The 23,983-nt window shown below is 46.7% G+C and overlaps 1 protein-coding gene across 3 annotated transcripts in view; it reads right to left on the reverse strand.

The window, feature by feature from the left end:
* Positions 1 to 23,983, reverse strand: part of ZBTB41 (zinc finger and BTB domain containing 41) — a 323,994-nt gene that overhangs the window by 247,448 nt on the left and 52,563 nt on the right. For all 3 annotated transcript variants that reach the window (XR_015308354.1, XM_086954800.1, XM_086954792.1), the window contains exon 3: positions 18,387 to 18,594. Coding sequence is in view for 2 of the 3 variants with exons in the window: in XM_086954800.1 (XP_086810926.1) it covers positions 18,387 to 18,594 (208 nt within the window). In the remaining variant the exon portion in view is untranslated. The remainder of the gene's footprint in view (positions 1 to 18,386; positions 18,595 to 23,983) is intronic.

Consider the following 23,983-nt stretch of genomic DNA (forward strand, 5'->3'; position numbering starts at 1 on the left):
TGAGCCCTTGCAGTAGCTTTCTTATGTTTGTTGGTTGGGGGATTGTTTTCCAAAAAAGATAAAACCAAAACCTTCTCTTCTCCTTTACATGTACATATGGCTAGACATGGGTTTCCACTTGCCGCCAGGCCCTATGGGTTGTCGGCTGAAGGGCTGTGTACCTTTTATTCTGTATTGTATTGGGACAGATGCCAGCTGACCCGCAGTGGCTGTATGTTTGCTTTTGTATCTTATGTCTTTTTAAATAAAGGTTTTAAAAAAAAAAATCCTCCATGGACTATCATAATATCTGTACTGAATAATTGCATCTGACTGTACATGTTGTAAAGCGCTCTGATACCCTTGGGTCCAGCTAGCGCTATATAAAACTCCGAAAAAAAATAAAAAAATAAAAAAATAAAAATAAATACAATAATTATGAATGAGAGCTAGATTCTCTCTGCCACCCAAGACAACAGCCCACAAATTAGAGGACTTCTTTATCTCCTATTTACCTGCCTTTATCGAATGGCTTGCCATTCTCTTCTTGTACTTTGTCCTGTCCTTGGTGCATAGCATCACTATCTCCATTTGATTGGCTGACGTACAACTGGAGGTACCTAACAGAGGCAGCATTATTGCAATAGGCAATCACAATTAACCACTCTGCCGTTCTACATCGTCAAGGCAGTCAACACAAAACAGAACATCCTTTATGGTCTCAAACTAACAATATCTCACTCCCCTTGCTCAAAGTAAAAGCCACCATCTTAATTTACAAAAAATGAAAACAGCCTTATCCAAGCAGCAGACAATGACCAACAAGCATTTTTTTTAATAAATTCTTTTTTATTAGGTACAGGACATATAACAATGTCAAATGAAGGAATGAATGCTTACAAGGTTTGTGTTCCTTCACACAGTTGCCTCTTATAATGGTCATATAATTGGTTACACAGTTACATTTTGTTCATTATCTAACATTGGCACAGTCTACTATCAACTACTGTCTAGTGCGGGTTCGTTAAGTGTTAACTTACAGATATTTAATCGAAAGCCATTTCATTTTCCCCATACCCGCTCCCACTTTTGGGGGCACCCCCTTTGTACATATGCTGCCTTTTCTGCCACCATAGCCCCATCCATATCATTACACCTTTCTCGATATGACGGATTATTGTGCGTCCTCCAATTTTTGGCAATGTTGCACGTGGCTATCGTCATACCTAATGTCGCCCAATATTTGGCAGTATGATTGAGATCTGTTGCTTCCCAAATATTCAGGAGACATCGCTTGGGCTCCAGAGGCACGGGAGCCCCAGTAACTTGTGTTACTGTGCGGATAATTGGTTCCGAGTACCATTATCTCTGGGCATTCCCATTTCGTGTGATAAAAAGTGCCCACTGCCCCACAGTTTCTCAAGCAGAGTTTGTTATCAGTCTTTCCCATCTTGTGTAAGGTTACCCTCATGTAGTAAATTCTATGCAGCACTTTAGGTTGTACTAAGCACAGCTTAGAGGATATTGCTACTTCTCGTGGAGATGCCAGTGCCTCCTGCCAGTCCATCTCATCTAGGTCTCCCATATCAGTCTGCGTGGAGAGTTGTGGTAGGATCTGGTTGAGACCTACAGGCATTTGACTCACTTTTCAGTGAACTAAAAAGGCAAGTAGTAGCCCAAGCAAAAACTGCTAGTTAGCCATCTATTACCACGTCCCCGAACTAGTGCCTTGAACTCTCTAACTCAGCGAAGAACTACACCTAATGACAATCGTAGCCCCACAGTAAACTCAACCCAACAGAGAATAGACCCTCAAACTAACAGCTCTTGGACCACGAGAGGCAACTACTTCACAACAGGAATTGGGCTAGAGCCCAAGAAACATTCTTCATTCCCTATCTATTACCCAAAACCCACTAACTTCGAACAAAGAACTACACCCAGCAATATTCATAGCCCTGCAGTCTACACAGTGCCACAGATCCTTTCTAGACCCTCCTACAAACAGCTTACTCAGTCAGAAATGCAAGTACTCAAAAACAGATAGTAGATTAGTGACCAAGAAACACCCCCCAAGATAAAGAGCACGTGAAAGAAATAAAAACACAGACAGGTCCTGAAGACTTGCAAACAGGCACACAGAATGATAATGTTATTTATCAGTGCAAGTCACACAAATTCCCCGCCTACCAAAGCAATGGCAACTGGTAACTACTCAGAGAAGCCATAGAATGGGTCAAAAAGAGAGTCAACTCACATCTACTCATCTTAGAGAAGATGTACATGTCCACTACGAAGTATACGGACTTCCCTTCTAGAAGAAAAAGTTTCTTCAACAGCAGACTCACAACTCCCCGAGACAACATGCTTCACTGGCTAAGAAAATCAAAAAATCACCTCACAGAAGAAGAGGTAAACACTCTACTAATATACTATCAAGGTGCACAGAAAATCTCCCTTGACGCCACATCCAACATCACGATCATCAAGACATCCTACCTCAAAAAACTGAGATAGAACCCACTAGAAGTCAATCACAACAACCTGATATCAATCACAACAAACACAATACCCATCACAGTAACTAACATAACAGTAACAAACCTAAAATGCATACTGCACAGTTGCAGATCAGCTGCAAAACTTACAACTGACATAGCAGATAGCATCTTAGCCCATTATCCGAACATGCTCTTCCTAACTAAAACCTGGTTCAACCCAACGGCAGCCCCAATTCTGGTCCATCTCATTCCACCTGACTTTTCCATCCTTCTTCTAGATCTCACATTGAAGCAGGGAGAGGTCTTGCAATAATTCACAGAAATTCCCTAACCGTAAACTCTCTCTCGCTTGAAGACCAATCATCGTTTGAACTATTGGGAGCTGAAATCAAGCTTGAAAGAAACTGCTAGCGAAAACACTGCTTGTATACCATCCACCAGGTAACAACACAGTATTCCTGGAGCAACCTATGGAAATGATCACAATAAATTCTTCTTCACTTTCTAATACAATATTATTAGGAGGCTTCAACCTTCACTGGAACAATGACAAAGACCAGACAGTGGCTGCACTCAGTAACCTGCTCCGGAAACTCAACACGATTCAAACTTGCAATGGACCTACACACAACAAAGTTGCCACTCGAGATCGCATCGTCACTTAACCTGAATCAGTAGCCATACTAGGCACCTCCCCAACAGACTGGTCAGATCACCATCACATTCTTTTCCAAATATCCACACAAGAAACTAAAATCAAGGGCCAAACAAGTACAGAAAAAATATGGATAAGGGATTACAAAAACGTAAACAGAATTGATGGGGCTTTGCCCCACTGCATTGGAACCTCGGACGGACCAAGCATAGGTTCAAGAACTGACGCAGCTTTACAACAGCAGGATGATTGACATAGTTCACAAGGCTGGCCCATTACATCCAAAAAGACAGAATATAAAACTTCCAGTACCATGGTTCAACCAATACATAAACAATGAAAGAAGAAAACTTAGACACCTGTAAAGATTTTGGAGGAAGGAACCAAATACTACCCAACTGGAACAGTTCAGAATGCAAAGAATCTCATACAAAAGTCTACCTGGAATGCCAAAAAACAGTGGTCAAATCTCAATTAGACAGAGCCAAGAACAGGTCCGAAAATTATTTGAGATAATAAAGTAACTATCTGAAAAACCTGTAGAACCTGCAATCGAAAAAGCTCAACGGACACCTGTAACGCCTTATCCAACTTCTTTAAAGATAAAATTTCAACCATATGCAACTCTGTTTCCAGCCAAGATAATATACACTATGTAGTGAACTCATCAACCCCACTGTGACAGCAAACAGCAAGAATACTGACCAATGCACCCCAACGGTCCCAAATAAAAATGGAGTCTATTAGAACAGTTTCAGTTCTCTGTTGGATGAGGAAATCTAGAAAACCAGTCAGTCAATGAAACCTACCTGTTAGACCTGGCACCTTGGCGTGGGTCTCCCTTCCATTTATTTGCTGTTGCCTTATGTGTTTTGCTGGTGTTAGATGCTTTAGGCACTGTGCCACTGCTGTCCAGTGCCACAGTGCAAGTGCTCCCTATTGTAAATTGATGTATGGATTAGTGATTCATTTGGTTTACAGGTCAGACCCTAGTACAGTGCAGTGAATGTGCTCAGGGCTTGTAAACCAAATGCTGCTGGTGGGCTTGCAGCACTGGTTCTGCCACCCACAGAAGCAGACGGTAAAGTGTGTCTCAGGCCTGCCATTGCAGAGATTGTGTGCAGTCTGGTACTACCAATTTGTCGGGCAAGTGCACCCACTTGCCAGCCCCTGAACCTTCCCTTTTCTGCATATTAGTCACCCATACTGTAGGCCCATGGGCAGCGTACATTGTAGGTAAAAGGTAGGACAACCCCTGATGTGTGTGTAATGTCCTAATATTGAATTACAGCCATTTTTGTTTTTCACTATTGCAAGGCTACCTATTCCCCAGAGGCCAGAATGGGCAGTTAGATTATTACATCTTATAATCTTAACTGACTCAGGGAACTAGGTAGAAATTCGAGTTTAGTATGCCTGAACTCAGAATGATAAAATACATCTTTTAGTGAAGTTGGTTTTAACATTCTGTGTTTGAAAATACCACTTTTAGAAAGTAGGTATTTTCTTGTCTAACTATCCGAGCGTGCCTCTGCTAGGTTGTCTATTCCTTGTCTGGAGTTTGAGTGACCGGGGCTCGGGAATTCCAGGAGACAGGGTGAGTCAGCTCAGTGCTGAATAGAGAGATCTGCATCTAGATGGATGGGAGGAGTTGCACCTGGGACCTGAATAGGGCTGTGCCTTCCCGCCACAATGCTGGCTCCACCTCCTGTGGTGCGTCTGATGTCTTTGCCCTGCACTGAGAAAGGAGAGAAGGAGTCATGTAAACAGAGTGCTCCAGGACTGACCAGAACTGGTTTGGACCTGGCAAAGGCCTCCCTGCCTTCAGAGAACAAAGAGAAGCTGTGAATAAAAGAGGGGACCCAAACCCCAGAACTTTAGATCACTTTTAGACAACAAGAAGAAACCTTTGCTGATGAGTGGAACCAGAGAGACTGAAGAGAGACTATCCCTAAGCTGAAGTGCTGCTTGGGGGATTGGGCTGCAGTGGTTGCCTTACGGCCAAAGAAAGGAGAGAGGAATTTTGTGTACTTTCATCAACTTGTAAGGATCTCCAACGGCTTGAGAAAAGAGCTTGCCTCCTGCTGAAGTCTCAGGGACAACAGACTTCACTCACCAGCCCCCAAAGAGTTCTTTGGAAGTGCCTGCAGTTGTGCTGGACTTTTTGAGGAGCTGTGTATCACAAGGAGCTGGGTGCGCAACTCACGAGCAAGAAGCGTGATGCCCAACTGTCGCTTCACAAAACGAGAGCGCTTGCATCGCTGGAGAAGAGGATCGCCGTCGCAAGCAGATGCTGCCGCATCACCGGGAAGCATGTCGCAGAGTCTGTCGCGGCCCCCAAGAACCGCTGAGTCATAGCAGGGCCCCCGAAGCGGCTCGCATCGCCAGAGAAGAGGATCGACATTGCAGCAGATGCCGCCGCATCACCGGAAAGCGTGTCGCAGGGCCAGTCGTGACCCGCATCGTTGTCGAAGCACCGCGCATCGCCAGAGAAGAGGATCGACGTCGCAGCAGACGGCGCCGTATCACCGGGAAGCGTGTCACAGGGCCTGTCGCGGCTCACATCGTTGTCGAAGCACCACGCATCGCCGGAGAAGAGGATCGACGCCGCCGCATCTCCGGGAAGCGTGTCGCAGGTCCTGTCCGCATCAAGAAGAAAACAACATCTTTATTTCTTTGCACTAAAACTTCATCGCATCACGGCGTTGCTCGCCGCATTGCCACGGAAACGCATCACCGTCCCCTACGCAGCAGTAGGGAACCGACGCATCACCTTCCCTGCAACACTTTGTTGTAGTGCGTTACGCATTTTATGGTACATTGACTCAAAGTGACGCATTTTAAGATCTAAAGAGAACTAAGCTAATTCTACCATTTTAAGTACAGTATTGTGGATTTTTGTCGTTTGTGGTCTTGTGTTAAATCTATATAAAAGATACTTATTTTTAATATACAACTTGTGTGGTGTCCATCTGTAGTGTTATTATTATTATTATTGGTTACTGTATGTGTTCACAAATTGCTTTATACACTGCCTCTGAGATAAGCCTGTCTGCTCGTGCCAAGCTACCAAGGGGGTGAGCAGGGGCTATTTTAGGAGTGTACCCCCTTACCCTGACTAGACCCAAGGGTCCCTTTTTGTCACAAGTACCTACCTGTGCCAGCTAAAGACCCCCAAATCTAACACCACCACACATTTCGACAATCCCATTCCCTCACACGTACTGAAAAATATCCTTCAAACCGTAACTCCCTTATGGACTAAAAATCGTAAACATCTCCCCAACAAGGTTCCCTTCCAGAATGCCGGAAGATAGGTCAAGTATCGTCCATACTAAAAAGAAATTTTTTTTTTAAACAGGATTTGACCAGAAAGACTTAAACAACTTCCAAGCAGTATTCAATCCGCCTTTCCTGGCTAAATTGGTAGGAAATTTTGCCCCCACGATCAACTACGCGAACACATCAAGAATTTCGACTTATTGGATAAACACCAATTAGGCTTTAGGCCTGGACACAACATAGAGGTCGCCATTCTAAACAGCCTAGATGACATAGAAACATCACTAGACCAAAATGAAACATGTCTCCTAATACTTCTAGAAGTATCAGCAACAGACAACACCGTCAGCCACAGGCACCTCAGAGAAACTCTTTGCAGTAATCACGCCGATCTGTGTTGGCTTGAGTAGATTTATTAGAAAGGCTACATGGCAGACAAGAACTTCTCAGCCTGCTCCCACCCAGCTCCAACTGCCCACAATGTTTAAACAGAAACATTCCACTACACACACTATTACACAGTATGGCTTCCTGACAACATTAGAATCTCTAGGAGCGAATGGTCGTCCTTAACTGGTTCACCTCATTCTTGCAAAACCAACAACAAAGAATCAAAATAGGCACCACCCTATCTGATGTAGCAGGCACCAACAGGGGTGTTCCACAAGGATCTACGATTTCACCAACGCTCTTCAATCTATACTTGGAACCACTCACTGAAATTCTTCAACAATCAAAAGTCTCATACCACATGTATGCTGGTGATACTCAGGCCCACATCAAACTATCCGCTCAAAGAGGATATCCAGAGACTGGATGACGCCCTAGAAAAAAACACAGGACTGCCTGGCACACAACCAGCTAAAACTAAACCTGCTGAAAACGAAATTCATTCTTTTATCCCCATCCTTTAAAGCCCAACAACACCTTTCGTGGTCTCTTAACATCAAATTGCTAAACTCCACACCATCCATATGCAAATCCGTAAAATCACTAGGCATAGATTCAAATCTAAACATGCAAGGCCACATACAAGATCCCACCAGAAGCGCTAACCTACATTTGCACCTTCTAAAAAAATGTGAACTATTCATACCACCAGGAGACCTAAACACAGCTGTTCAATCCCTAGTGATTTCAAGACTGGAATATGATAATGCCACACTCATAGGTCTACTCAAAGCTATCCTAGCCCCGATAAAAGCAATATTAAATGCGGCAGCAATACTTTTAATAGGCACACGTAGTTAGATCGCATCTCTTCATCACTCAGAGATTTCAGCTGGCTCCCAGTTGAAGCCAAAATCCATCTGAAGGTGCCATACACAACACACAAAGCCCTTCAAAATTCTGTTCCTAAATACAAATCAACTAGGATCAAGCTATCAGGAGGCAGAAGGGATTCTAGACGTGCTAAATCCCTCATACTTGAACCTCCCAGATTTTTTTTTAAAAAGGACCTGTCCCCAAAATTTGGAACTCCCTATCGCCCTCAACGAGAGCAATTACTCCACTCAAGCCTTTAATGGAGGAAGTCAAACCTGTACTGCTAGAAAGACATGTTGCATAAAAGAACTATGTATAAGCTTTTTTCTCCCCCCATTTGATACTGTATCCTACTGTGTTGTACCTTGCTTGTCGAGCTCTATGTATAATGTATCTTAATGTGTTCTTACTGCACTGCAACCCTCAGCAGCCCTCTCTCTGTACAGCGCTCTGATACTGTGGTGGTCATGTTTGCAGTTTTTAAAACACAATAAATAAATTGTACTTGCATCCTATAGACATTCTCTGTCCACTTCCACCCATATAATTACAGTCACTACTCTCACAACTCATAATTCCAATATTCATTGTATTTCCTTCTATGATGAAGTTCTTATGTATGTCCATGCCTGCTGCACATTCCACCAACAGTCATTTATTATGGGTTTTTTCTATGAGAATGGTATTCGCCTTCTCCACACAGACTTTATCAACTTCTCCTAGACAATGCCAATCTCAACACTGCCATGTAGAATAAAAGGAAATTTGTATGAGGTGATCCTGGCCAGATAAGGAGTCTCTTCCTTGATTGCTAAATTAAGTATTCTTCCACAGATACACAAAAAACACATTTTGTACAAAGTGAACCCTTGGTTTATGCTTTTGAAACTGACGTTCCCCAATCAATAGCTGTTTGCAGGCGTGGTCTAACAGGTCATATTTCTAGGTTTCCTACGTCTTATATACCTTGGCTTTCAGCTTTCTCAATCAGATTTTTGGCAGATTTGTTACATTTTATTGTTTAATCAATAGTATATCACAACGTACTGCTTGCAGGTACTATCAGACTCTTATGAAGGAGGGGTTATGGGAAGGGATATAAGACATAATACCCCCCAACTGGGGGGCCGACATAACTGTGCACTGAGTACACTCTGACTTGATCTAGTTATGTACCACCTTATTCATGGTTGTGCATCACCACAGTTTAGTCAAAAACTGATGACTGGTTTCAACCAATGTTGGTAGTCAGAAGGCATAAGCATGTAGACCTTCTTTTGTCGCATGTAAGTTATTTAGAGGCAACATGCATCTGATCAGGTTAGTTAAGGGGAAACCAAGAGATTGTTTATTCCCATTGGGGAAGACTGTGACTATTTATTTATTTTTTCATTATGAAAGGTATCATTGATAAACACAGCAGTTCGCCGACAACCCTGGGGCTGGCATCGTATATACATGTGGTACATCACACAGCTACTTTGCCCACATCCCGGGGGCCGGGCAGCGTTGGTCTTTAAAAGTTGCAGTTCTGATCAATGTATAAAGCATGTCTGACGCATTTCAATAATCTTAAATAAATCTCAAACATACATTTTTATAACAAACAAACAAAGAGGAATCAGCTCAGCCATTCACTGTCAGGACTCATACAATAGCGCACAATCACGACAATAAGGCTCTGAATCTGTTGTCATTCCGTCCCAGTTCCCTCCTGCCAACTACGTTTCCTAGTACTAATTTCCGCCCTCTGTTCCAACCACATCTATTGAGCAAAGCATGGCACTTTCCACTGCCCACAATGTGCATCCTGATCCACAAAATAGCTATATTCTCTATAGCGCCGGGGTATGGATTCCCTCTTCTGCCCCTGTCGTAGTCTCTGTCGCTGTGCGCCCTCCCCCGCCTTTTAAGTATGTGGTGTAGAGCCCCCAAAAGTTCTTCGGTCTGCTCGGCGGCGGGAGTAGTTCGCTGAAGTTTTCTGATTGTGTGCAACAGTAAAGGACATCGTGTGACCATTGCAACACTGTAGGCAAGGGTCCCCTTAACCAACACATTGCCACTCTACGTTTTGCCATAAGCAGGCCTAAGTCAACCAGTCTGCACGCTGCCTTCGGCAATTTATTAGAGTAACACAGCAACGCCACCGCCGGGTCAGGGGGGTTCTCCAACTCTGCAATAGTGCTTATCTCCTGAAATATGTTTTCCCAGAATTGAAAAACACCTCGGCAACCCCACACTAAATGTATAAAATCCACCATCGGAGAACAACATCTGTCACAGGTTGCATCCTCTCTCAATCCATACCTGTGCAGTCTCTCTGGCGTATAGTACACTCTAATAATGTATTTGAAATGTGTCAGTCTGTGTTTGCCGTGTAGTGATATGCGTCTCGTATTAGTGCAGTATAACCACATGTCGTAGTCAATTTTTATGTCTAAGTCGCGCTGCCAGGCCAACCTGGCTTTGGTATACTGATTAGCTCTCTGGGACATTGCCAATTTATATATATTGGAGACCAATTTGCAGGAAGATTTAGTTTTAATAATATACGATAGTTCTCGCACCTCAGGGGGCTCGACCACATTGTCCCCTAGTTGTTGGCGCAGCGCTCTGTGGAACTGGAAGCGCTGCAGTAAAGTGAGTGCTTCTATAGCGGCCGTTGCTTTTCCCAAGTTTTAAAGACGCTCGGTGACAACAAATATCCCACATTGTGAATGCCCAGCGCCTGTAGCGCTCCTACGACCCCCTTATCACTGCAGGGGGACAACCAGACCGCCCAAGCTGTAGGCATTTCTGGAGAATATAACAGTGCCCCGCTTGCTGTTGTAATAAGTAGTGCCAGGCATGCCGCGTCGAGTTCAGGGAGTCCAAAATCCCAGTTCTGCAGTCCACTGACTCAAAAATGACAGCTGGGAGGGGGAGAGGGTCTGCGAACAACCTCTCAAGCTTAAGGTATGGTATGTTATCTGCACCGTGAATCCAACTATGTGCTTGCGCACCCTGCGCAGTCCTGTAGTACAGCTCCAAAGTCGGGAGTCCCCCAATCCCCCCAGATGGTATGGCAAAGTGAGTATCCGCCATTGACACGAGCCCGTTTGCCCGCCCAAGCCAGTCTCACCAATGATTTATTAAGTCTGGCAAATAAGGAGCGTGGTAGCACTATCAGTATATTTACAAACAAGAAGAGGAATCTAGGTAGCACTACCATCTTCATGATGGAGACCCTACTAATTAATGATAGCGGCAGCCCAATCCAGGTTTCAACGTCAACTTCTAGTTTTGCTACGGATGTCCCATAGTTTTCTCGAAAAACAATTTCCGAATCTGTGTGCAGTCTAATGCCAAAGTACCTAACCGATTCGTCAGACCATAGCAGTGGATACTCCATCTCAAAGGGTGAAGTGGCCGGTGTAAGCGGTAAGGCTATGGATTTGGGCCAATTGACTCTCAACCCCGAGATTGTCCCATAGTGAACCACCTCTCGTAGTACCGGGGAAAGATTGTTTTTGGGGTCCCTCCCGTATAGCAGGTAATCATCATCATACGTTGATACCACGATTTCGAAGGTAGGAAATCTGACACCTCGGTGGCTGTGATATTCGCTGAGCGCACACACCAAAGTTTCCGCAATTAGTGCATATAGCGTCATTGACAAGGGGCAGCCCTGCCGAGTTCCCCTGGCAATGGAAATGGCGCCAGTAACCAGATTCCCCAACCGGATGCGCGCGGAAGGGGCATTGTATAACACCCCAATCATTTGCAAAAAGACAGGGCCAAGTCCCATTCTGGTCAGCACATGTCGCATAAAGGGCCACTCCACAAAGTCGAAGGCCTTCTCCATATCCAAGAAGACTACTAGAGTCTTCGTATCTTGTCGGACATGTTGCATTGAGCCAAAGACCGTACTAAGATTGTAAGTGAGGTTTCTGTCAGGTACAAACCCGGCTTGTTCCGGAGCAACTAGTTCCGGGGTCAAAAGGGCCAGACCGTTAGCCAAGATTTTTCGTAAAAAGCTTGGTGTCCACATTCAGGGAAAGCGGTCTGTAAGATCCACATTCCTCAGGGGATTTACCTGGTTTGGGAATGGCCACCAAAATGGCTTCCCTCATAGATTGCGGCATCTGTCCCATTACGCACATATCATCAAATAATACTGCAATCTGGGGGGGCAGTAAATCTATGAAGGTCTTATAAAAGTTCACTGTAAGGCCATCTGTCCCTGGGGCGCTATTCTCCCTCATTCCCATCAGTGCTTTCAGAATCTCGCCTTTTACAATGGGTAAAGATAGGAACTCTGTGCGTGTTTGTTAGAAAGGGTAACTCAATATGCTCTAAGTAGTCTAGTATTTCCTCATCCATATCCGACAGACGTGAGGCGTACAAGTCTGCGTAGTATTGTTTAAATCTATTGGCGATGTCTGCTTCTTCCGTAAGCAGATCACCCTCCTCCCATCGGATCGTTACGATTGTGGTCTTGCCACGTCTGGCTTTCAGCATATTCCTAAATGCAGCACCTCGCTGTCCACCGCCTCCTGGTACTCCTCTAGTAATACCTTCATCGTGTCTGTGGTCTCCTTGTCCATCCTAGACAACCGACATGTCTCCAATTCCCCCAATGTGAGCTCCAGAGTTGACAGTCTCTGTCGAATGTCACGGAGCACCCCCGAGTGTTTGGACATGGCCACCCCCCTGATGTACACTTTAAAGGCCTCCCATACCGTCTGGAAGCTATCCACTGACCCAATATTGGTGGGGAAAAATGTTTCTATCGCTTTTGCTATCTGTTCTTTAAAAAGGAAGTCCAGCAATGAGTAAGGTGGGAAACACCATGTGAACGGAGGGATTGTTGTTTTAGGGGTGGACAAGACCAACCAACAAGAAAAGGGAGTGATCTGACAGAGTACACTGCAGGACCTGACAAGAACGGATCTGGGACATGAGAGACGACGACGCAAGCCAGTAATCAATGCATGTGTGTAGGTCATAGTAAGCAGAGTAGTGGTGAAACCCCCATCCAGCGGATGAAGCTCTCGCCATACATCGATGAGGTCAGCGCTAATCATGACTCTTTCTATAGCTCCGACTGCCTTTGCCGGCCTCTGTAACGGGCCCCCTGATCTATCTAAACTCGGGTTCCTGACAAGGTTGAAGTCCCCTCCCCAAAGGATTTGTGTCGTCCCGCATCCGCTCACAGTGTTAGCTAAAGTGGTAAAGAACTCCGGGCAGTCGTAGTTAGGGCCGTATACATTAACCAAAAGTAGATCCAGACCCATACCCTCACATCTGGAGATCACAAACCTGCCGCCTGTGTCCGCTGTCAGCTGTAGCAGTGCGTATTCAACTCTGGGATTCACCCATGTGATTACTCCTCTAGCATGAGTTGTGAAACCTGCTGCGTTAACATTACCCACAAGACCCCTGGAACGCATCATTGGCCTCTGCAGCGGAAGGTGCGTCTCTTGAAGGAAGGCAACATCTATGCTGTGCCTATTTAAGTAGTTTAGCACTTTGCGCAGTTTACGGTGGTCGTTAAGACCACTCACATTCCATGACAACACTGAGGGAATCTACAGGTCTCTAGTCAGTGTCTTCCCTAGCCGTTACCATCTTGTCTGTCGTGTGTGACATATCGTCCTGAGTCCTTTGGCTGATACTTGTAATGTATAACATACAACAACATGGCTAACCTCCAAAACCCAAACTGTGTCCCAACCCTTCCCTCCCCTCCCCCCACTGACATCTGACGACCCACAACTCGGTCGCATAGCATCCCCTATGGGGCCCTCCCACTCCTCCCCACTCCCACCCCCAACTTAGTTGACAGTACTGGTGTTTGTCACACGCAGGCAGAGGTCGCTCTATATACAACTATAAGTGCAATGCTGGCTTTCCCCTGTCCTGACCACCACACACCGACTTCCACCGTCACACCCACCACTGAACAGAGCTTCACAGCAATACGTGTCATTACAGCGCACCTCATTCCCGAGTTGTCGCCCTGCTAGTATCGTGCATCCTAATAGGCAGCTTTTGCATCTAATGGTGAGGCTATAATGGGATCTCTGGGTTACCCTCTAACAACCATATGCCTAATTACAGTGGTTAGAAATAAGAAAGTCATACATATGGAATTATAAATAACTGTCCGCCCCAGCATAGCAATATATACAATCCTAACATATTTCCCTTCTCCCCCCCATCCCCCAAGATACTTATTAGATGCCTGTAACCGGTCGAGGCTCAGTCCTGTTCGTCAAGCGACCTCTCTGCCGCCTCTTCCAGGAGTTGCCGCTCCGGGCTCTGTCGCTGTCCCCCCTGCTCCAGTCTTTAAGCGCCTTCTGCAGAGCCTTCGGATCTATGAAGATGTGGGAGCGACCTTGTCTATTCACTCGTAACTTGGCCGGGTACAGCTGTGCATAGTCTAAGCCCAACTCCCGCAACAGTTTTTTCATGGGGACAAATTGCTGCTGGGACTCTTGTACTCGGGTGGTGAAATCAGGATAGAGTAAGATATTTGATCCTTCATAGGCCAGCGTTTGTTTGTCCCTCGCCTTGCGTAGAGCAGCATCCCTGTCCCGGTAATTTAACGGTTTTGCTATGATTGGACGCGGCGGTTTACATTGTGATGACAATAGAGCTTTATCATGACCTTGCTAAGCATTTGACATCCGAAGAATGCACTTGTCGTCACTTCATACACTTGTGATTACAAATAAGAGTGTAGGGTTAGAGGGAACTGTTGGATGCCTTACTTGGATGCTGGACTCAGTGGGAAGTCGGGTGACAGAGGTCACTAGAAAGGTAATCAGCTTGAGTTTAGCTTGTCAGATATTTGGTTCCCCTCTTGAAGTCATTGAGGGCTAGGTTGCTGCCCCTCACCTATTACTGGACATGGGTGAGTAAGGTGGTAAAATCCATGAGATCTGCTTAATCCCCTTCTGGATATAGTTTTAATTGTCTTTATTTTTGTATGCATGTGTATAATTTTCTCCCCGCTCTAAATGTGCTTACATTTGCTCTTTACGGTAGCTCTTGCGGATGTTCACTGGCATCACTTGAATCAGAGAGCTCATCCCTGCCATAATCGGTGGGGGGATTATGTAAATGTCGAGGTTTTAATAAGCAGTACTTACCAACACTGAGACCATATTAAAGCATTTCTAGTTTTTTTAGACATGGCAAAGGAGGTACTCTGATAAGTAGTGTTACAAAGGATAACCCTACTGAATCCAGTCAGGAATTTGGGAACTCATGTCCTTGAATCAACTTAACAAATTCACAGGTACTCCGTTGGGTGCATAATATACAAGCATTTGCAATGCAATAGGTCTTGCATTTTCGGAACTTTGACCTATTGGTATTGTAAATGACCATTTCTTTTATTATTGGATGTTTTTTAAACACGTAAATAAAATGCTTTGTCATTTACAATGCCATTCGCTACAAATTTCGCAAATGTGAGAGTTACAGCTATCATCTCTGGTGCAACTCCTGCACTAATGATAGCTACGACACCCATCCAGCCTCCCTGCACCTGCCCCTTGCATTAATAATTTTAACACTGGTACTGTGCAGAAACAGATAAGAAACCCTGTAATGCCGAAACTAAAGCTGCTGGTGTATGACCTGCCCTCAGCTCATTGGTATACAATGGGTAGCTTCCTAGGGTGTCTTACTCCTCTTCCACTCCACCCCCTCCGTATGTACCCCTTTCTCACCTTTACAAAACATCTGCTAATCTCCATTCACAGGTGACACGAAAAGGTAATTATCCTCACATAAAAACAAAAGGAAGAGGTGGGATGGAAGCTAATGAAGGGGCTTAAATACTGCAGCGTCAAGCTGATCACAACAAAGAGTTAGCCTGAGGCTGTACTGCCCTGAACCTAAACGAATTAACCCCACCCTTGGGCTGCCTTAACCATTGTAGGTGGCCAACCATAAAATGGAGATTTCAGTACAAATCAACTACTGAAAAAGAGCAGGTCTCTTACTATTTAGGACTTGCTATGGCATGGGTCAATGGCCACACATCCAAATATCGAGGGTGCGCGGAGGCAATATCCTTGTTTTTTTACTGGTTGGGAAACTGCATCCATACTCTTGGGTGCAAGTTTATTTAAAAATAAAATTGTGCGCTATCTATCCCCGTTGAAAGTCATATTAGTTTGCCCTGGCTTAAATAAAAGTTTGTTACAAAGGACGGGCCAGATTGGTGTTCAGGTAGTCCCTGAGCTGAGAGAAATAAACTTGAAATGTGGGAAATGAACATTAATGATCAGCGCGGCGGCCGTGAGATGGGTGCAGCGCTTAGTGAAATGAATGCATGTAATGGGGGTGGGGTGGGGAAGTTAATGACCAGCGCGGCGACTGTGAGATGGTAGCCGCGCTGAGATAAATAAACGCTTGAAATGTGGGAAAATTAATTTACTGACTGCGGCGGCCGTGCACTGAGCGAAATGAACGCCTCTAATGTGAAAGAAGCATTGGCAAGGTCAGAAAGTTAAGCGGCACCAGCTGAAATATTAAGCATGGGGCCCGTGTTGTTGCTAATGTTGAAAGCGTAGCGTGCGACGAGGAGCGGCACGGAAATGAGGAGCAAGCTGCAATGCTGGGTAAAAAAAATGTTTTAAATGAAAGGTGTTCGGTACCTTGCTCAGAATGCACACACAAAAAATGCAGCCGTCATTGTCCCCATCAGTGTCAGCAAACAAAATAGTGCTCACCCACTAGATAAAGCAGACCGTGTAACGAGCCAAGTAAAAGGTCCAGTCCTTATGGGCGGTAACAAATGGAGACAAGGCGGTACCAAGGAGGGACTAACAAGCCGAATTACGACTCAGAAGCCAGCATTTAAGAAGGACAATGACACAAACCAATGAAAAATATAGGCGGAGAGTGGGCGGGGCTTCCACTGCATAACCTAATTCAGCATGCCCCGCAGAGCGAGCAGTGCATGCGCGCTGCCGCTAGGCTCAGACTAAAAAGGAACAAACTCACAATCCCATCATCATGCACTCTATCATTCAATCTGTAACTACACTTACAAGCCGGAAATACAAAAAGTCACGAAAAGAAATCTACCAACGAGGAAACCATTGTCATCTATAGATTTCTTTGAGAGAGCTTTGTTAGTCAGGCAACCTCTTAAGGGTGCGAGGAACTCCTGTCATTATTTTGTCTTGGAGAGTGTGAGTACGGGACTATTATTAAACAACATCTGACTCGCCACTTTTGAGACTACGCAGGGTTTCGAAAAGAGAATAAGCATAATATATAACCTCATGGAAGAGGTCTTCAAATTATGCAATGTAATGTGAAACTATTATTTGGCCTCTTTGAATACCACAGGATATTGCTATTTGGCTCCTCTTATTATAACTAATGCTCATCAGTATACTTTATATTAAGTGGACGAGGCTTTCACTATTCCTGGTTAATATGTGGGTTTTCGATTTCTCTATTTGAGTATATTATTAGAATCCCAGTAGATGTTTGTATAAAATTCAATTTTAACAAATTGAATAAGAAAAGTGTTAATGTTTTTAAGTAGGTGGATTGTATACTTAACCTCACCGAAAGGCTTTGACAATTCATTTTGCCACAATCCACCTACACTGAACATTTTTGTAGGATTTTTATAAATGTACACTGATATATTTTGGAGATGTGCAATGGTCAAAATACCGATTGATTTGTCTTCCTTACTTCTTTTGTGGCCCTGTGTAGTATATTGTGCTATGTTTAAAATGCATTTGTGACTACTTGGCCACTAGACTTCACCTCAATGACGATTATTTTTTCAACATCTCTACATCATATTGACTCAACAATATTTGTTGCCCATTTCTGTCAGAAATTGTAAAAGAGATTCAAGAGGAAGAAATAATTCAAATGATAATGCAACTGCTTCAAGAGGAAAACATGGATACACAGGTCCTTGGATCCACTTGGCCAATAAACCTAACCTCTTTCATTCCTTCTTATGGCAATGATTATTGTTAACAACTTTTCCACATTTGCACCAAACAATATTACATTCTCAACTGAATTACCATTTGCCAGTGTGTTGAACAATTGACACTTGGATCTCACACTTTAACACAGTTTTATGTAATGTATATTATGCACTTTTGTAAAGAGCAAACCCGGGCCTAAGAGTTGCAGAGCACAGTAGCTGAAGATGGACTAGTAAAATGAATCATGCAAGGTGACGAACATACACTATGAACACAGCATCAGAATTTAGCCTCAGCGAGGAAGACGTGCATACAAATTTGAAGATACCAAGTAATAAGACACAAAAAACAAGTGACAAAATACTGACTAATAAGTAAATGTGGGTAGTATTTGAAGGCTCCCTCAGGGTCATGAAATTATGGTGAAGAAGGTATGGGTGAATCAGGAAACTAATGACGATAACCACCCTGGAATTGTCTGATCGCTAGTATCTAAATTATCTTTTGTTGGTATTCTGTTAATTTCACAGAAAATATATTTCAGAAACCCCTTTGCTGAACTCCATGTGCAACTACTACACATAAACTTCCTCCAGTCAACAGTGAGCGACATTCCAGTTTTGAGCATGCATATTAAGTATTTTTTAACCTTTCTTCTACGTATGCAACTAACTGCATTTCCTCATATTTCTGAAAAATAATGATTAAAAATAAAATTGCTAAAAATCAATTTGCACTTGCCTCTTCATATGTTTTGCAAGAGTTTTCCTACTGGCATGCAGTTTTCCGCAGCAGAGGCACTTGTGCTCCTTAATGTGAAATTTTGCATCATTGCTGTGTTTCTTTCTGTGAACCGTAAGGTTGGACTTTGTAGAATAGCGCTGATGGCAGAGCTCACATTCAAAGGGCTTTTCTCCTGTGTGAACACGAGTATGGCTTTCATACTTCCCTAGAAAATAAAAAAATATTTGACATAATCAACACTTAAAAGATAATTTTAATAAGATATTATAAAATTAAGTTGGCTGTCTCTGCACGAATACCCCATCCCGTTTAACAATTGCATTTTTTAAATAAATCCACAGTAAAGAAAACATTCAGGTATTTTGTTTTACATTCCAAATTGTACCTTCAGCAGGTGTAAAGCTCCAAAATTATATTTAATTTCCAAAATACAAAAATGTTTTAATTATGTTAAAACACTAATATGAAAACAAAATGCATTTGCCATATTTTAAATACAAATAATTTTTAATGTTCGCATGAAAGGCCAAGTCGTTGCTAAGTTAATGTTATTCAAGATTTCCTTTTTTTCCCCACCAGAGGATCCGCTAACGCTTTTGGGGCGGCGATACCGGAGCAGGACTTGGCCATGACCAGAGGTGGGGGGTGGACCCGCTAGGCAGGGGCCCATCGACAAGTTCACGGAACCGAATGGCGGCCCCGGAGCACAAGGCGGTCAGGGGTCGGGGCCGGACAATGCGGCGCTCATGGCGGCGATAACCCCATCCAGGGACATGCTGGACACCAAGATTGGGGCTGTTGGGGCAGACGTGACCCTCCTGAGACAAGACCACCGCAACGCTGTGGCGCGCATCACAGAGACCGAGTCCAGGATCTCAGTGGTGGAAGATGATGTCGGAACCCTGAAGCAGAAAATGGCGGCGATGGAGAGCATTCAAAAGGGTCTGGCGCTATGGGTGGAGGATGCCGAAGGGCGGGCGCGCAGGAATAACCTCCGCTTCGTAGGTTTTCCGGAGGGTTGTGAGAAGGGCAGCATGGAACGCTTTCTTTCCCAATGGCTGGAGAGCTGGCTCCCCCCGGATACCTTATCCCGCTGCTTTGTGATTGAGCGCGCCCACCGGGCCCTGACACAGAAGCCGCCAGTGGGAGAGCGGCCCAGGCCGGTGATCGCCAGAATCCTGAACTTCCATGATAGAGACACTATACTGCGGGAGGCAAGGGCCAAGGATTCCCTTTTATTTGAAAACCACAGGATCATGTTCTTCCCCGACTACACCAAGATGGTTCAACAGCAGAGGCACTCCTTTCTGGCCGCCAAAGCGAAACTTCGGGGCCTGAAGATTCAGTACTCCTTGCTCTACCCGGCCCGCCTACGAGTGGTCTTTCAATCCCGGACTCACTTTTTCGATACGCCGGAGGAGGTCTTCAGGTGGACGGATGAAACAGTGAGAGTCAGGCCCCACTCTCAACCGGGCCTTGATACGGGCCACACGAGTGATTCATCGCAAACCCGGAGTGATCAAAACGCCCGAAGCAAACGGAATAGAAAGTCCAGATCTCGGAAGCGTACCGCCTCTAGCACTGGGTCTCGGACTGCTGCGCCCACTGACTCAGACCACTTGGGTGGTGATGGCTGAGGGGCTATGGGTGGTCCTGCCCACCTACCGAAACCAGCTGCCCTAGCTGATGGGAGGGATCCTCCTGTGCTTCGCATTATTGACACTTGAACACTGAATAAACTGTCACACTAGTCTGGTTTTTCCAGTGATTGCGGTAACTATGAGATGGGTTCGGGGTGCTCTGATACAGGGGCTACCTGCCTCCTACGTGAGTGGGAGAAGTTCGGGGGAAAGGGGGAGTTCTTAGGTTAGTGGGTGTTTGGGATCCATTGGGATGGTTGGCCTTGGGTGCTCTGTTTTGGGCCAGAGGCTGCTCATGCCGCGACAGGTACTTCAATGTTCTGTGAGGTATTGGGGGGGGGGGGAGGGGGGGGGGGGGAGGGAGGTAGGCAGTTGAGGGTCTTGTTTGGGGGTCGGGTGGGGACAGGGGCTGGGGATGGAGGGGAGGTTGGGGTGACCGTGGGAGGGGAAGGGGGGTGCGTGGATAAGGTTGAAACAGTGTCTGCGCTAACTTGGCATGTGTGTTGTTTGTGTGTGTGGCTCCGAGAGCCCAGGCTTCTGCATTTTCTCCCCATTGACAATGGTTGACGCCCAAAGGCCAGGCCTCCCACAGGCGATGCTACGAGTAGTGAGTTGGAATGTCCATGGATGCTAGATAAAATAAAGCGTGGAGCGGTGCTGCGGCTGGGGAAAAGGGAAGGAGCTGACGTTCTCCTCCTACAGGAGACGCACCTCCAGGGCACCAAGACCCTCAGTTTGCAGAGGTATGGTTACCAACAAGTCTTTCATGCGGGCTTTGCGAGGGGGTCCCGGGGGGTAGCGGTACTGATACATCGCAGGCTCTCCTATGTACACGAGAAGCACTGGATCGATGCCCATGGTAGATATGTGTTCATTAAAGGTATGGTTGGGGATGAGCCGATGGTCTTTGGCAGTGTGTACGCTCCGCCCCCGTTGCAGGAGGCACTTATTGAAAAGTTGTTTGAGATGTGGGCTGATGTCCCGGATGTTCTGGCGATTGTGGGAGGTGACTGGAATGACGTTATGGATGGACGGGTGGATTGCTATAGGCCCGGTATAGGCCCGGTAGGGAACCCCAGGCGGCAGCACCGACGAAACTTAATGGCCTAGCGCAGGGCATGGGTTGGATTGACTCCTGGTGATATCAGCACCCTCTGAGTCGCGAATATTCGTATGTCTCGGCAGTACACAAGTCCTTCTCCAGATTGGATTACTTGTTCATTCCGCTCCCCTGGCTGACGAGGGTCACCTCCACAGCTGTGCATCCTCCTGGTCTCTCGGACCACTCCCCCGTGTACTTAGACCTGCGGTTAGACAAGAGGCGACAGCCCTTCCGATGGCGCCAGTCGACGTGGCACCTGCAGCAGGATAGCTATCGCACACACCTACGGGAAGCCATTTCTAACTATTGGGCGGAGAACGACGGACCGGAGGTGGACGCCGCCACCCAGTGGGAGGCGCTGAAGCCAGTGCTCCGGGGGGTGGACATTGCTTGGTGTGCCGAGGCCCGCAGGAACCGTCGGAGAGAGATGGAGGCGGCGGCGGGACGGGTTAGAGACCTGGAAAGAGATTGCACTTTGGGCGACACAGATGAGGCCGTAGGGCGGCTCCTGATAGCGCAGCAAGTGTACTCATCCCTGGCACTCGGCGAAGCGCGCCAGCTCTGGTTGGCCACACAGAGTAGGATATATCAATGGGGGATAAGTCCAGCACCATGCTCTATAGACTCTGCCAACACACCTTCCAGGCTCAGACCCTGCCTGGTATTCGGGACGAACGGGGGGATCAGATGTCGGCCCCTGAAGACATAGCGGCCAGCTTCGCTCGGTGCTATGCGGACCTATATGCCCCCCGGGAGATCCTCCCTGCGGAGGACGTTGATAAATTCTTGGCGGACCTCCCGACGTGTGCGCTCTCGGATGAGAGCCGTGATCAGCTGGAACTCCCCCTGTCTCTGGAGGAGCTGGGCACGGCGCTTGGGGAACTGAATACTGGTAAGGCCCCGGGACCCAATGGATTCCCATGTGAATTCATGAAAACCTTTCATCTCCAGCTGGAGGGGCGATATAGGCAGGCACTGGAGGCCGCCAAGGAGTGCGGTCGCCTCCCAGCGGACTGGCGGCATGCCGAAATTGTGGTTTTTTGCAAGCCCGGGAGACCCCCTGAACACCACTCCTCATACAGGCCAATTTCCCTTTTAAACTTTGAGGCGAAGATACTGGCTAAGGCCCTGGCCAACCGCCTCCTCCCATATATCACTGACTTGATTCATCCGGATCAGGCGGGGTTTATGCCCCATAGGGCGACAAGACACAATATCCGCCGGGCGCAGGTGGTGGTGGAGACGGCCCGGGCCGCTGGGATCCCAACGGCACTTCTTCTAGCTGACATGGAAAGGGCCTTTGACTCTCTCAGCTGGGTATACCTTCGGGCGCTTTTGCCCCGTCTTAATCTTGGGCCTGTCTTCCTCTCTTATCTGAGCTTGCTCTATACGGATCTGACAGCGTCGGTGAGAGTAGCGGGGGCAGTGTCAAAACCCTTTCCCATTGGGCGGGGCACCAGGCAGGGTTGCCCTCTCTCACCTTTCCTATTCGCATTGGCCATGGAACCCCTGGCAACGTGGGTGCGGATGGACGCGCAGCTATGGGGCCTAGAATGGGAGATGGGCCCGGCCGATCGCATTGCATTGTATGCCGATGACGTCCTCTTCTTCCTCACGCCCCTCAATAGATCCGGGCCCAGAGTCCTGGAGATAATGCGAATCTTCGGGGAAGTTTCGGGCTTGCATCTCAACGTGCAGAAGTCTAAGCTGTGGGTGCTGGGGGATAGCGAGGGACTGGGTGCATGGGCATCAACGCTACAGACGGCGGCAGGTTGTCTCAAATACCTGGGCGTCTTTATTACAGACGTTCCGAATGTGGTATGGGAGCGCAATGTGGTGCCCGTTTGGGATAGAGTACGATCGGACATGAGAACTTGGTCCAGAATGCCACTGAACATCTATGGCCGATCGGCGATCTTTAAAATGGTGGCCCTCCCGCGCCTCCTATACCAGCTGCAAAACCACCCTTGCCCTATAGCACCGCAGTGGTTCCGTCAAGTGAACACTGCGCTAAGCCAGTTCCTCTGGGCTGGGTAAGTGGCGAGGGTGGCTCTCCGCACCTGCTTCCTGTCCACGTACTGCGGGGGCCTGGCCACCTCAGATATTTTAGCCTACTATCAGGCGGCGCACCTACTGGTGCTTAATGACCGGTGGTATGGGGATCGGGGCGACCCGACTTACGCCCTAGAACGATACCCGATGGACCCGGACACGGTACACACCATTCTGTACTCGGCGACTATCAGGAAGAGGCTTCCCATAGTCACCCAGGTGGTCTTCCGAGTGTGGAGGGCAGCTCTGCGCCGCATGGGGTGGTGGAACAAGTTGACGAAGGAGACCCCGCTGTGGCAGAACGGACGACTGCCGGCGCTGGCATCCCTACGGGGATTCAGGGGCTGGGACTCAATCGCCATTTCAACGCTAGGTCACATCATGAAGGGTACAACCCTTAAATCCTTCCAGACCTTGAGTGCAGAATACGCCATGCCCAAAACCCAATTCTTTAAATACCTACAACTACGTCACGCGCTGTCCCCCTCTCTGGTGGGCTTAGAGTACCTGCCCGAGTTCAGCCCATGGAGGCTAAGGTGTTTATGGGGGAATTGGAGGCCCAAAAAATTTCGACTATATATCAGACCCTGGTCACGCACTGCTCCTCCTCCCTGGATAGACTACGCTCCGCGTGGGAGGGGGATGTGGGAGCTCTCGAAGAGGAGGATTGGAGGGAGGCACTGGAGGCCCCGAGGGGGGCGGCCATTGCGATGCGGCTACGCTTTATCCAATTTAAGTAATTACATAGGGCCTATTTTACCAGAGAACGACTGTGGAAAGCAGGCCTGATTGCCTCCCCT

This window comes from Lissotriton vulgaris, chromosome 1_1 (assembly GCF_964263255.1).
Source record: "Lissotriton vulgaris chromosome 1_1, aLisVul1.2, whole genome shotgun sequence".
Taxonomy (NCBI): Eukaryota; Metazoa; Chordata; class Amphibia; order Caudata; family Salamandridae; genus Lissotriton; species Lissotriton vulgaris.